Source organism: Otolemur garnettii, unplaced genomic scaffold (genome assembly GCF_000181295.1).
Source record: "Otolemur garnettii isolate 467f Iridium unplaced genomic scaffold, OtoGar3 scaffold00036, whole genome shotgun sequence".
NCBI lineage: Eukaryota > Metazoa > Chordata > Mammalia > Primates > Galagidae > Otolemur > Otolemur garnettii.
Window position 1 is genome coordinate 8,605,537 of NW_003852431.1, and position 16,338 is coordinate 8,621,874.

At 37.8% G+C, this 16,338-nt stretch overlaps 1 protein-coding gene across 1 annotated transcript in view; it reads right to left on the reverse strand.

Moving 5' to 3' along the window:
- Positions 1-16,338, reverse strand: part of SCEL (sciellin) — a 92,671-nt gene that overhangs the window by 5,142 nt on the left and 71,191 nt on the right. Inside the window, exons 27-30 of the mRNA XM_023513192.1 lie at positions 9,164-9,226; positions 4,345-4,437; positions 3,447-3,518; positions 382-456 (exon numbers count right to left, since the gene is read on the reverse strand). Of these exons, the coding sequence (XP_023368960.1) occupies positions 382-456; positions 3,447-3,518; positions 4,345-4,437; positions 9,164-9,226 (303 nt within the window). The remainder of the gene's footprint in view (positions 1-381; positions 457-3,446; positions 3,519-4,344; positions 4,438-9,163; positions 9,227-16,338) is intronic.

The window sequence follows — 16,338 nt, forward strand, 5'->3', positions numbered from 1 at the left end:
GAAGAGGGAGGGCTGAGGGCACAGACTAGTGATGTGGTGAAGCCCAAATGCTGATAATGAGGCAGGACTGGGGACTCCTGGGAACCCCAACCAGCAGAGGGGCTGGCTTGGGAGACAGCTGGAAGGCACGAAGAGGTCTTTTGGAATAATGTGCATCAAAATTAGAAAGCCGCAACAGCCAGGAATTCAAGAAAAAAATTCCCAGATGCAGAGGTTTTCGTTAGTGAGCTGTACTTGGCTCCATCCGTGCACAGGCAGAGCAAGCAGTACCAGCACAGCCATCACCAAGTGCAAAGCGCAGCACGAAATCTGTGTCTATGTGTGTACATGTACACACATATGTGTATGGATATATTTATGTATGGAAATAAAGACACTCACCTATCTGAAGTTGAATAAACAGTCTGTATGTATTTTCCAGAGATATTCTCCTGATATCCATCCCTTGGTGATTTACTAGAAACAAACAAACACGGACATGTGAGAATCAGGCTATTTTCCTATATGAAAGTTAGGAAATAACACATTGACTCATGCAGCCTTGTTTTTATTATTCTTTGTTACAGGCCCGAATAATATGCTAGGACCTTTAATTCTTCCGTCTGTAGAAGTGTTGATACCCAAGACACCTTCAGGTTGAACATCAAGCAAAGTCAGTAGAGACTAGGGTAAGGAGCACAGGAACAAGTGTGAGCAGGAAAAGAAGTCGATTTTTCCTAAAATTTGTGCTTGCGCTTCAGTTACTTGAGGAAAGCAAGCTGTGTCAGGGCAGCACAGAGGCAGGGAAAATGCAGAGCACAAGAAGGTGAGCACCTGTGCGCCATGCCGCCCAGGGAGGAACAGACACTCGGAACTTGTAGAAAAAATTCTAGAATTTTTATTTTCACTTGAAAACATCCAAGAAAGAAAAAATTAGGATGAAAACAAGGGATACGTTTTTAAAAGTCCTCTCTTTCCCCTCTGTGGATTGTGTCAGCTTTTATAAGTCACTCTTTCTTGGGGATGAGCGAAACCTATAATGCACTAACCAGCTGGCTGTTCATAATCACTTCCCAAGGACTCATGCTACCCGGGAGTCCACAGCACAAAAGGCAGTATGTGGTCGTGACACAGATGTTTCTTTTATTTCGTACAGAGAGTGATAATTCTGCGGCCCTCACTCGGGATTTTTTAATGAGAAACTTCTCTTTCCCTCCAAAGTGCCTGTAGGTAGACTGCGGTCAGAACCAAAATCTGCTTCGTGGAACACATTTCCCCACAATGCTACATAAGGGTTTGCACACACTGATGCTTGATGCATACAGCATTACTCTCCTTTTATTAGTAAAGAAACTGATACTTGAAGAACTTTGCCAAGGCTGAGTGGTTACAAAATGACAGACAAAGATTCAACCCCAAATTTGACTCTACAGGCGTTCTCAAACTACGGCCCACGGGCCACATGCAGCCCACCTAGGACATTTATCCAGCCCTCTGGGTGTTTTTGCCACCGCTGCCTGTCCTGCTTAGCAGCTGACTCATCCCGGGGCTCACAGCCTGGCTCTCCAACGGTCTGAGGGACAGTGAACTGGCCCCCTGTTTAAAAAGTTTGAGGACCTCTGGACTACTTACTGTACCACCCTGCTTGTCAATGTAAATTTTAGGAGAATTAGGGATGCTCCAGGTACACCACCATACTTGTTAGGTTAAGGTATGGGAGGCAATCAATCTTTCCAGAGTGTTCTGGCCTGCAAACTATTGGCCTGATATGCCACAATATTAATATTACCTTTTATAGCAATGGGCTGAAACTTGAAAGCGTACCAGGAACATGTGAAGAATTTGTTAAAACACAGATTACTGGGCCCCACTTGCAGAGTTTCTGATTCAGCAGGTCTGGGGTGAGGGCAAAGAATTGTCATCTCTAACAAGGTCCCAGGCAACACTGCTACTGACCCAGAAGTCCAAACTCTGAGACTTACTGTTCTGTATGTGTACACGATACACGTAACACATATATACGTGGTATGCAGTTTTTAAAAATAAACTATGTTAATTATAGTTAAATAAGTCAATTATGTTTTAGTCTTGGCATATCCCTAAAACAAGTTATTCTTGTTTGATAGTAATAACATTCTTCTATTCATCTATTTAATAAATCAAAAATTCTAGAGTATTATGTTTAATAGATTACTCTTAATACTTTACTAAAATAATCATTATGTCTTTAAAAATCTATGATACAGGTTGGCTTTAGTTCCCAGGTGACCTTTCTTTAAAAAGTTAAGTGTATCTGGAGGTGCCTGTAGCTCAAAGGAGTAGGGCGCCAGCCCCATATACTGGAGGTGGTGGGTTCAAACCCAGCCCTGCCAAAAACTGCAAAAAAAAAAAAAAAAAGCTAAGTGTATCGATATGATATCCCATAGAGCTAACAATGTGTAAGAGGGATATTATATAAATACATAATAAATGTCTATTTTTTAATTCTATTTGCCAATATTTGGCGTCTGTCTTCATCACTATAATATTATTTTGATACAATTTATCTATTAAGAAACTTAACAATTTCTTTCAGAGTTTAACTGCTTGGTATTTTAAAATTTATTTTGAATTTTATCTTTTAGTTTAATTAAAAGATAGCAGCGATCACTGACTCTAACACACCAGAGTGGAAAGTGGATTAAAGAGAAAAATTAGTCTTGAGCTTGCATATAAATCATGCAAGGGCTGGAGAAACTTTCTTTTTCAGCAGACTGCTCACCTCCTGGTGTGCACTGAATTTCCTGGAGGCCCTTCCAGGTCTTCTGCCTTCCACACAGAAGCCTTCTTGGAGATGCTGCTGCCAGGCCACTTTGAAAAGGGCTCTGATTAACAATGGGTCACACGCGTCTGCATTTGTGTGCCCTGCCTTTATATTACCCTACACTTAGGCCAATTCTTGTCTTTATACTTCTCGAAAACCAAACATATTTTGAATCCCTGACCTTGGTTGACATTTTCCTCAACATCCATCACTCCAAGCAGCATATTTCATGGGACATGAACTCCTGTAATTTGGCTCAGGATGTATCTACATAGAGTTACACCCCTCATTTCAGACTGAAGGTGAACTACAGTGGATGGACCCAGTTAATTACACTGGGACTCCTAATTAGTATGGGATAGGAGTATAATTTTACAAAGCTTATTATAACCAGTTATATATGTTTATGTGAGAACTTTTCAACAGCAATCTTATTATGTACACATCATGTTACAATGCGATTAAGTCCATCCAATGACTATATTGGATAATATCCAAAACATCATAAAAATTGTATACCTGGAACTCAATATGCCCTTAAATGGTCTTCTATTTGAAATAAGTAGATCCTAATGGACCTAAATGTTAATAGAATGTTTTGTTAAACACAAATCATTTTAAAATTACAAAATAAAACAAAATACATGGAATAAATTTCCAATACCTATTCTCCACATATGTCCTTGTGTACACAACAGTATCCTGTGGTCCTGCATGCTTGGTTCCAACACTGGAGCTGCAATACAAACCATTTTATTCCATGTTTAAAGTTATTGACAAGGACAATAAAAGCAAAAAGTCTATCTTCCAATTCAACGCAAACACTAACATTTGTCCATTTCTTTTAAACTATAATTGTTGAAATATATATCGTAAAGTGGCATTAATCCACTTGTGTAATTTCTTTCTGTCTCTTAGTTTATTCTTAACTTCCATTGTCTTGGCCAACTTCCTATTTTTATGAAAATTAGTTACTCAGTAAATCTGCTATACAGTGTGAAGATTATTCTGAATATTTGTTTAATATATTATAATCTCTGTCACCCTGATGTCTCATTTATATTTTCAAACCATAACTTTCCCTACAAACTTCAAACAAAAAGTGGGCCTTAATTAGGAACCATGACACCATCTGATTTTTTTTTTTTTTTTTTTTGAGACAGAGCCTCAAGCTGTCCCCCTGGGCAGAGTGCTGTGGCATCACAGCTCACAGCAACCTCCAACTCCTGGGCTCAAGCGAGTCTCCTGCCTCCGCCTCCCAAGCAGCTGGGGACACCATCTGATTTAACGAAACCTTTAGATCTACCTAAGGAATGTCACATCGATGTCACAATTGTGCTTCTTAAAATTGTAGGCTTTTTAAGAAAAAATTATATTTTATACTTTGCTTTATAGTCACAGTAATGACCAAGCTGCTAACTCAACACTTCTGTATAAGACTGTTTACATATAGCCCCAGATAAACTTAGAAATGTTTGCATTCATAGGAGGGGACAGGGGATATATTTTTTAAAAAACAGGAAGAATAGTTCTGTCATTTGTTTTGTAATTGACTACAGTACCTGAGATTGTCCCTGGCTTCGTAGGAATAGGCAGAGGGTCTCGGGGACTGATTGTGGAGAGCACTGGTGAGTCCATTGACTTGGCCATCTAGCCTGAGAAAACCAACACAAGTATTTGACCCTTAAAATCAAGGCGACTTAGAAGTTTTTTTGTTTTATTAAAATTCTTCTCAATTAACAATATTTTACATATAGTGAACCTGCTTATGTTTGCCTGGTTTTTGCACAGATAACACAAATAGAACCCATGTACTATTTTACTTCTACCACAGAAACTACTGTCTTACATTTAAGAATAATCAACGTCTGCCATATTGTCTGACATTGCCATCTTTATCAAGGACAGAAATACCATCTGAAATCAGTTCCTATAACATTTTCATACCAGCAAGGTCATTTTTATAAGGCCTCTCATGTACAATATAACTGAGAGTTTATTAATCTAATGAAAATGATCCAGAGGTTACTTTGAGAAATTCCAGTTTCTATTCTGTTTTTAATGGAAAGCAATTCTTTGAAGATTGCAGAACTCTGACCTAGATTTCTGATAATCTAAAAATGTCGCTATGCTTAACAAAGTATAGGCATATTTGCCTTTTCCTAAGGAACAGAGGAAATTTCTTAATGCAAGAATAGTAACAATTTCAGCTCCTTTTCCTCCTTCCTGTTAGTTAACTCTAGCATGGGAGAGACATGAAAATCTAAAGAAGACTTTCCTTAGCCAAGCTCTACCATTCACAAACAGGCTGTTCTATCCATTTCCAGAGAGCTCTTAAAGAAGATGCAAACATTTGTATACATACAATTGCTGGCATACAGAAAATCATCCTCTGGTTTTAAGGCCAATGTTTCAAAAAACATACAGCTGAGTTAAAATTATATTAAGTCAAGAGAAGGCGAAATTAACATTATTAGGTTTTCTAATGTAATTATTAAACTGCGTTATCCCAGCAATAATAAACCTAGCAAAAAATTGTTGAAAATATTCAAATCCTATAATATACAAAACAAAACTCAACTTTAACAAACAACTTGAAAGGAGAAAGGTTATCAATGAGTCCAAAATGCATCTGTATTGTTCCCAGCAATGTAAAATTAAAATCACCCGTTTGTAAAATCCACAAACAAGAAAGGAAAACAATTTGCAAATACTACTGTTATGGACTGAATTGTGTTTCTTCAATGAAACAATGTTCATATGGTGAAGTCTTAAACCTCAGCGTGATTATATTTGGAGACAGGATCTATAAAGAGGTAATAAAAGTTAAGTGATGTCATGGGGGTAGGGTCTTAATCTGAATTTGGACCTGGTATTCTCATAGCAAGAGGAAGAAATACCACAGACCTCTCTCCTTTCATGCAAAGGAAAGGCTACCAGAGGACACGAGAGAAGGCAGCCATTCGCTAGCCAGGACAAGAGAAATTTGTTCTCACTGCATGGATCTTGGGACTTTCAACCTGCAGAACTGTTAGAAAATAAATTTCTGCTGTTTAAATCACTCAGTCTGTAGTATTTTATTATGGAAGCCCAAGAAGACTAATACAAATATTCCTTAGTTGTATTTATCATGTGATTAGTGACCAGATCTTTATGAAAGATTAAATTTTTATAATTGTGAACAAAAACCAAATGCTAAATTTGGAATGTAGGACAACAAACTCTTTAATGGATTTTGTACCTTATATAGGTTTTTAAGGATGATACATTTTCCTTAAAAATAAGCCTTATTCTAGCACACTGGGAGGCCAAGGGGGGTGGATCACATGAGCTCAGGAGTTCGAGACCAACCTGAACAAGAGCAAGTCCCCATCTTTAAAAAGAGCAAGCCAGGTGTTGCAGTTGGTGCCTGTAGACCCAGGTACCAGGGAGGCTGAGGCAAGAGAACTGCTTAAACCCAAGAGTTTGAGGTTGCTATGAGCTATGATGCCACCACACTCTAATCTACAGTGCTTTTTTTTTCTTTGAGACAGAATCTCAAGCTGCCACCCTGGGTAGAATGCCATGGCATCATAGCTCACAGCAACCTCCAACTTTTGGGCTCAAGCAAACCTCTTGCCTCGGGTTTTCTATTTTTTTAGTACAGACAGGGTCCAGGGTCTCACTTTTGCTCAGGATAGTCTTGAACGTGAGCTCAAGCTATCCACCTGCCTCGGCTAGCCTCCCAGAGTGCTAGGATTTTAGGTGTGAGCCACTGCATCCGGCCTGCTTTTTGAAATGTCATTGGGTCCTTCATCCTGATATGCTGATTTAATTGGTTTGTAATACAATTTAGACATTGGAAACTTTTAAACCTCTCCAGTGAGTCTCACTTGCAGACAAGGTTAAGAACAATTGCCTTAGAAGTTGGTAATTCCAACATCTTACCCAAAAGAGAACTCATTCTCAAAGTGTAGTCCCTGGAATAGCTGATGATTCTGATCTATCTAAAAGTTTGGAAACCAGTGCAATAGAAGTTTCCTCTGTGGAAGTATTTTTCTCAAATGCCTTGAATAATCCTTGTAATGAACTCAGGGCTTACAATGATTGTCACTTGACAGCTGTGTTGTTGGAAAGTTATTCTCCATTGAAACAAATTGCTAAACTATAACTTTCAATCAGTGGTCACAGTTTTGTTTCTTAATTAAACAATCACTCTACAAATACAAGTACAAACATTGTATTGAATCTTATAGAATTCCAAATGGAATTGCACTTGAGAAGATATTTCTTGCAGTGGAAATTCACCTTGAAAATTTATCTGTCTGAAACCTTCTTGTACAGTGTGAGAATATAAAATGGTGTGGCTGCTTTAAAAAACAGTCTGGTAGTTCCTCAAATGGTTAAACATAGAATTACTATAAAATCCAGTGATTTGGCTTGGCTCCTGTGGCTCAAGTGGCTAAGGCACCAGCCAAATACACCTAAGGTGGCGGGTTTGAATCCAGCCCAGGCCCACCAAACAACAAGGACGGCTGCAACCAAAAAATAGCCAGGCGTTGTGGCGGGCACCTGTGGTCCCAGCTACTTGGGACGCAGAGGCAAGAGATTCACTTGAGCCCAGGAGTTGGAGGTTGCTGTGAGCTTCGATGCCACAGTACTCTGCCCAGGGGGACAGCTTGAAGCTTTGTCTCATTAAAAAAAAAAAAAAAAATCCAGTGATTTCATTCATGGGGATCTTCCCAAGAGATACAGAAACATGAACCATATTTTCATGCAAAAAGTGTATATAAATGTTCATAGCAGCATTTATTCATAATAGTGAATTACAGTCTAATACTGAAAACAATCCACATATCCATCAACAATGAATAGATAAAATTCCCTGGCTACTTTATATGGTTTTAAAAGTGTTACATGTCCTTGAAATCTGGGCAATGGTTCTATGAAGTTTATTTCACTCACAATAACTAACCATTTAGTTTAAGGAAAGACTCCATCATTTAGAATTCAAATAAAAACATTTAAAGTTATTCCTAATAAGTCAAATTAGAAAACCTATATTTGCCTGGGCATCTAATTATAATATAAAGTGAATATATTCATAAAGTGAATAAAGTCTCAGTTTAATTTATTTGTTATCAAACATTTTCAGAATGGAGAATAAGGAAGGCAGTAAAAGGAGAGAGAAAGAGAAAGATGGGCAGAGAAGCACTCATGGAATAGCTGGGTTACTTCAAAGAAACAGGGTTAATTTCCAAGAATTCCTGATGAAACTTCTTGTCAAGAATGAACAATTCAGACCTCTTGGAGGCCTGACCTTGCCACCATTTCTGCTCTTAAGTTTCCATGAAATTCCATTTCTACACTATCCTCTCCAATAATATTCCATTTCATGAATAACCCCATCTGAAACTGAAGCACCTCTCACATCATATTAACTGGCAAGTTCCTTAAATATAAACATTTACTTAATATATTTTTTACCTCAATAACTTGCAAATAATATTTGAATGAGGTTGATTAATTGTAAACTCAGTCCTACCAAAAGAGTAGACATGTTTTCAGGATAAGCAGATCATACTGAAAATTTATCCTCCCTCATTTTATCAAAGACATTCTTGGGATTACAAAAAAGAAAGAAGATGATTTGAAGAATTAAGGAAACAGAAAAAGACTTCTACCTGTTAGATTCAAGAGCCTTTTTTACACATGATGGGGGGGGAAGTGAGTCGCCACTTTTTTTTAGCTTTTCCATTCTCTGAAGACAATATTAACAATATCATTTCTTTACATAAAATATTAACAGAAAAGGCAGCTGTAACCTTAGGAAGGGAAAAATAGGAACTTACTATAAACATGGAAAAGTTATTCTCTCCTAATTTAAACAATCCACAACAACAAAGAAGTACAGCTTCTATCCTAACCTTTATTGTAATGGCAAACACAGCACGATAGTTTTAAAACCATTACGCCTATGGTGTGAAGAAATTTTAAAATTAGGTCCTGTTTTGTGGCTGTGATTAATATGTGAATTCTTTTAGCACTAGGTATCCAAGGAAGAGATTCTCAGAGTGCATTATGCACTGTGGAAAACCTACCAAGCAACAGTAAATAAAAATAAATCTTCACAGTCCAAGTAAAGAGCTTTGAATTTCCATAATGCCTTCTACACTAAGCAGTAATACAGCAGGCGTTGAGTCAGAAATTCTAACAGAATTTTGTTAATTTTTTTCCATGTTAGCTTGTATGTATTAAGAAACCTGTACCATAATTGTATTCAAATAGTATTTATATTTAAATACCATAATACAATTCAATTCCCCAGAAAATTTTCTAAGGTCACACAATTTATGCAGATGCATACAGAACTCATAGGAAATAAATTATAATAAACTATACCTTCCATTCTTGTTTTCAGACACATGAGAATTTACTTCAATTAAATTGTCCAGGTCCTGGTCTCTGGTAAATAAATGCAGGAATGAATGAATGAATGATTTAGTTACACCTCAATGTTAGATCATAGATGCTCCATAAATAAGCAAATATTAAAATAACAAACTTAAAAATCAGTACATAATCTTAGATATAGTCACATGTAGCCTATAGGAGATTGAAAATCTGACATTGAGCTATTTAATCCATACAACTCACAGATCAAATATGAAAGTTGCTTTGGTAAAGCAACACCAAAAATGCATTACTAAGATCTGATCAAACTAAAAAGCTTCTGCATAGCCAAGAGTACAGTAAGTAAAGCAAACAGACAACCTTCAGAATGGGAGATTTTTGCAGGTTATGTTTCTGACAAAGGTCTGATAACTAGAATCTACAGAGAATTCAAACTAATCAATAAGAAAAGAAAAAATAACCCCATTTCTATGTGGGCAAGAGACTTGAACAGAAGAAACCTCTCTGAAGAAGATCAGCACACGGCCTATAGACACATGAAAAAATGCTCATCATCCTCAGAGAAATTCAAATCAAAATCACTTTGAGATATCATCTAACTCCAGTAAGATTAGCCCACATCACAAAATCCCAAAACTACAGAAGTTAGCATGGGTGCAGAGAAAAGAGAACACTTCTACACTGCTGGTGGGAATGCAAGCTAATATGGCCTTTTTGGAAAGAAGTTTGGAGAATACTCAAGGAACGAAAAGTAGACCTACAGTTTGATCCTGTAATTCCTCTACTAGGTATATACCCAGATGATCAAAAGTCATTTCACAACAAAGACATTTGCACCAGAATGTTTATTGCAGCCCAATTCATAATTGCCAAGACATGGAAACAGCCTAAGTACCCATCAATTCATGAATGGATTAACAAATTGTGGTATATGTACACCATGGAATACTCTGCAGCCATAAACAAATGAAGACTTCACATCTTTTATGTTTACCTGGGTGGAGCTAGAATATAGTCTTCTTAGTAAAGTATCTCAAGAATGGAAAAAAAAGTATCCAATGTACTTCATACTACTATGAAATCAATATATAATCACATACACATTCATACAAATGGTAAAACATAACTATCATCTAGAAAGTGGAAGGGAAGAGGAGAAAGATGGGAGAGGAGAGAGGTGGTAGGAGGAGGGAGGATATTTTGGGGAACCTCACTTAATGTGCATAATGCAATGGTACATTTCAAAACTATTAAAAAATTATAATTGTCTTACCACAAGGAATAAATAAATGAGGTGATGGATGTGTTAATTAGTTTGATGTAAGCATTTCACACTGTACATCAAATCAGTACACTGACCCCCATAAATGCATCAATGTACACAGTTATGATTTTAAAAAAGCAAATATGAAAGTATGGATTGCACTTTCATAAGAGAGAAATAAATAAACTAACTCTTTGGAAGGTTTGGGAAATCTGGTCTGAAAAGAAACAACAGAGTTGTATTTGCATTGGGCTAAAATGTAATGAGTACTAACTCCGTGCCACAATGTACTAACTGTGGATTTTCACATGGATTATCTCACTCAGATCTCCCAAATCCTGCAGGACAACATCTATAGCTCAGAAAGGCTAAGTGAATTTTCCAAGGCCAATTAGCGAACTTATGAAAGATTCGAGATTTGAGGCTGTACTTGAAGACTTCGTTCAGGCTTTGGGGATTACAGAAACATGGGAAATGGACTCAAAATTTGAATAAGCAACTCATAATGTGCAGTATAAATGGAGTGATCAGATTCTTACATCTTAGGCTACAGTAACAATTTGAGGCTTTTTTTTATATCAAAGGTCCTCTGGTATGTTATTTGGATATTAGTCATTAATATGTTAAGTAAACACCAATAATTCCCATTACTTTTTGAGGAATTTATAAAAGCCCTTGTCAGTTTGGTAGGAGCATTGTTTCAGCATAACAACAATGAGGCCCATCTTTCCCCTTACTTCTTTGGGTAAGTTACTCATCCTTTATAAGCTTCATTTTGTACAGGAGGATACTGAGATCCAAATTTTATAAGGTTGTGGTGAGAATGAATGAACTAATGTGAATAACACTTAATACACAATCACCACAGTCGAACTTGATTTGAATAAACATAAATAAATAATAGTTAATAGAAATGCAGTGATTCTGCAGTAGGTGCTATTGATTCCACAGTTTTGAGGGACTACTTTTTCACTTTAATCTCTGTCCTAAATTTTCACATCTTTGGAATTAACTCCAGTTCTTAACAATCTCACTTCTCATGGTCCTGAATGGTGGGCTTAAAATAAGTCATTATACATACATGGGATCAGTAAAGGAACTCTCACTCACAAAATTAATATTAATAAGGATGCAAAATAGCATAAAATGTTCTCATATTTATGTGGAGTAAGATTTAATATTCTTTTATATAACATCTAATCCATCAATAACTGATAAAATATGCAAATTAGACATCATTCCACAGCTGCACTTAACCTCACATTTAAAATACTAGCTGCGTACTTTTCAAAATGTAGAAATTAGGGTACATTACTTTCTAATGTGACTTACAGTAGAAGTATGCCAATTAGTGTATATAAAAAATACTACATTTCAGAAGCAGCTCAGAAATTTCAGATCATTTCATCCTGTGGTCTGAATGATGTAAAATTCAAAACTGAATTCCCCAACATAACTGCTAGAACCATGTAAGATGACCTCCCAGTTTGCATCTTGCAAATTTAGAAATGGTAGGACTTTGGATTTGTCTAACCTCTGATGGTCTTCAAGGAGGCAGGAGGCACTACTATCTTAATGACCTTGACAATTAAGTGATCCTCCCCATAATGTTTTAAAGAATAGTTTAATAAATACTTGGGGATAATGGCTGGCCATGGTGGACTGTGCCTGCAGCTACTCAGGAAGCTGAGCTAGGAGGACCCCCTGAGCCCCGGAGTTTGAAGCCAGCCTGAGCAACATAGCAAGACCCTGTCTCTTAAAAATATATATACTTGGGGATAGTGGAATAAAAGTTAAAGGAGTATCATGCTATTCCATAATTCAGTTTCCTAAGAACATCAAACTGAGATGGTTGGCAGGGGTAACTAGTGAAAGCCCACCAGGAAATGTGAATCTCAGGCAAGTAAAATTTTGTCCCTTCAATTGATTCTCCCTCCATGGTTAATGTTAGAGGAACTGAGTGTTATTTTTTAAGGAAGTTGGTGGCTTTCATTATAACTTGAGTAGGATCATATTAGTATGGCCTAACTTGGCCTTGCACATCATAGATGCTCTGTAAATATTTGGGAAATTAAATTAATTTACATTCTCTTTTCTTCTTTGGCAAGATCCATTACTATCTTCCCTAGCTCTGGGAAAGATGTTAAAGGAGCAGCAAGGGAAAGGTATTATCCTAGACGCTGAACCTCTCAGGCAATCTACTCTAAGCACGTAGCGTGCACCATGACCACCAAAAATCAGCAAAGCCAGTTTCCCCTCCGTCTGCATCACTTACCCACAGCCTGCCTTCCTTACCACTGAAAGCACATATTTCTTTTCTTTTTCACACAGCTCCCATTCCTGGCTTGGTTTAATTATTTTTGGAACTTGTTATGGGTTAAATTGAACACTCTCCAAAACTGATTTGTTGAAGCCCTAATCCCTGACATCTCAGAGTGTGATCTTCTTTAGAGTTAGGGTCTTTACAGAGGTAACCAAGTTTCATGACTTTGCCAGAGGAAATTTGGACTCAGACAATATGAAGACACGGGGGAGGACAGCCGGCTACAAGGAGAGAGGCCAGGAATAGATCCTCTCCTCCCCGCCTCAAAAGGACCCAGATGTCAGACTTCCCTCCTCCAGAGTTGCGAGAAAATAAAGCTTTGTCTTTAAACCACCCAGTCTGTGGTACTTTTTAATACATCTCTAGCAAATGCATACAGAGCTTCATCTACCTTCACAATGTGATTACACTTAAATTTTAGCCTGAGGGTGGACATCGTCAATTCCACCACGGCTGCTGTGTCTCTGCTTTGTCTACATCTCTCCCCCAAGCCCTTTTGGATCTTAGCTATCTCACGCGAGAACAAGAATAGGTGTGGAGAAGAAGCCAGAAGCTTACAAATCCAATAACCTCAGCGGACAACTCAAAATTGGAACCTACGCACGCCTTCTATGAAGCTTACTCCCAAAGTGGCACAATTAAAACAAATAAACCATGCTGTTTGTTTCCTAAAATTTTCTTATTTTATTACATAGTAAGTATCACACATCAAGTTTGGTAGAGTCGGTTGTGAGAGTTAAATCTGAATCATCTGTGCATACACCAAAATATAAGGTTCCAGCTTATCAGTCTAAAATGTGTATTTACTTTGGTTATTCATTCTGGTTGCTGTCATCAGCTATTTTTGAAGATTCAGTAAAAGAAGCTCAGACTTGTCATAGATTTTCCAAGTGAAAGGATATAAAAATAAATGTTTGTTCTTTCTTTAAGAACAAATCTATTGCATGATGCCTTTACACTGAGTCTGAAGATGAAGAAATACGATAGTTCTTTAGATTTTTGTGGAACCCCAACAAATGCTACAGGGTTGAACCAAGCCTTGATTCTAAACCCTTTCATGGCAGTTGCAGGGGAAGGAAAACCTCATAATTTGTACATTTATGAGCAGTTGAAATTACTTCCAAGAAAATCACCAACTCTCTATAGATAGAGGAAATTACTAGAGAGCAAATTGTTTCTAACCATTGCAACTGATAATGTTTTAAATACATATTTTAAAATATTTGGAGGGAAATAGGCACTATGTATGGGGTAAAGCCATGAGATAATTTTTGAGTAGAGAATTTATTCATGATATAACAGTGTCATTCATTTCCCACTGCCTCTTCAAGGAATCTCACACTCCTTTACAAAGCAAGTGAAGGAAAAATAGAGATTCTGGGGACCCGGCAATTATATCTCTTATTATACAACTTTTCCTAGGATAAGCTGTGCATAAGAGAAAGTTATTAGTTGTCTTCTAACGATTCCTCTCTTATGTGGGCGTGGGGGGTTTATTAATAGGTAGCAATATGTTTCTCTATATACAGCTAATTTAAATTGTTTTTGTAAAGTATTAACCACATTTACAAAATTAAGAGTCTCCATATAAAGAAATTTACTGTGGTACTTCTTTTATGCCAAGAACTAAATCTTAGGCTTTAGGCTTTTGTTAAAAAGAAATATCTGTCTTTCTAAAAGGAAAACAGAATACAGTGAGATAACTGGTATAATTTCTTAACTTACCAACATAGCAAAATGGGCCTACTTCATATATTTTTATATGTTTTTATAATTCTTCTCAATTAGGGAATCTATCTTATTTTCCTTTTTTTTCTTTTTATTCTGGGTTAATGTGAGGGTACATAATGATTAGGTTACATTATTTGCCTCTATAAGGTGAAGTCCAAGTTGTAGTTGAATCTTTCACCCACAAAGAATGAAAATTCTACTATACAAATTAATAAGTCCATAGATATTTTGGATAATTTAGGTATTTAAATATAAGATGTGACCAAGAATTTCAGAGGCTCCTTTCACTATGGTTCACTGAATTTATATTATGAGCAAAAGATAGTTACTGGCGGGCAGCGCCTATGGCTCAAAGGAATAGGGTGCTGGCCCCATATGGCAGAGGTGGTGGGTTCAAACCCAGCCCCAGCCAAAAACTGCACAAAAAAAAAAAAAAGATAGTCACTGGCTCAAGCAAGGAGACCAGTGATAAAGAATCAGACTTCTTCTGTCTGGCTTCATTCACAGGGGCTCAGAATGTTATAGCTGGACAGCAGTAGCTTTTATAGATGAACTATCACAAGGCATTGATTAGTTTTGGATTTAGCCTTTCATTCTCAGAAAAAAAATTTTTTTTGAGACAGGAGCCTCAAGCTGTCCACCTGGGTAGAGTGCCGTGGCATCTCAGCTCACAGTAACCTCCCACTCCTGGGCTCAAGTGAGTCTCCTGCCTCAGCCTCCCAAGTAGTAGCTGGGACCATAGGCGCCTGCCACAACGCCTGGCTATTTTTTGGTTGCAGCCGTCATTATTGTTTGGGGGGCCCGGGCTGGATTCAAACCCGCCACCTTGGGTGTACGTGGCTGGTGCCTTAGCCACTTGAGCCACAGGCGCTGAGCCACTCTCAGAATATTTTTTAAACACCTAATATATGCCAGATTTTGTGCTATGTACTATAGGGAAAGAAATAAACAAGACAGAGCCAGTTCTTACCCCAAAGATCTTACACTCAAAGAAAGATGATTAAACCATAGCTCCTTCTAAGAAACCAATGCTATAGGACAGAAAAGCACAGAGCCTGAGGATGTCTAGAAGGACCTGATGCAGCCCTGCACTCGGGCTTCCTGAACCTGAGTGCAGGACACCTGAGCTGACACCTGATGGGTATCCATATGGACCAGCTATGAACAAGGACTAAAGAACTGTGAGAGTTAGAGGTGGGGTCTACATGTGAGTGGAGAGGAATAGTAGATGGTGGTGTCCAGATCACAGTTGGAGACCAGGTCAAAGTGGCCATTATCTAATGGGAAGGCAATAAAAGAATTTAATCAGAAGAATGACACGATCAGACTGGTGTTTTAGAAAGATCATGCTGCAGTGTGGCGAATGAACTGAAGGGCAAGACCGGCAGCAGAGGGCCAGGTAGGAGGCTGCAGAACAACCTGGATGACAGCAGTAGTGGGCATGAGGAAGTGCCTCGGACTGTTAAGAGGAGCAGCCAAAATGATTGGCTGATTGATTATGGAAATAAAACAATGCAAAGAGTCAAGTTTACTCCCACGTTTATGTCTTGAGCAGAAATATGAGATACACCAGAGATTGACAGAAAGCAACTCTTCTCTCATTGAAATACTAAAAACTTGGTAGTTTCTTGACAAATAGGAAGCCCTTAAAAAGACGGAAGGTTCGGGGGGATTCTGGGAAGATGGCTGACTGGTAGCAACCCTGGTCAGAGGCTCCTGAACAAAGGAAGAAAAACTGGTTGGAATCAGAATCTATGAAGTCAAAGACGGGGAGCTGAGCCCAGAAAGAAGTTCGGCAAGCTATAAATCCAAGGAAGATCATTTAAGAACATAAAATACAGGTAC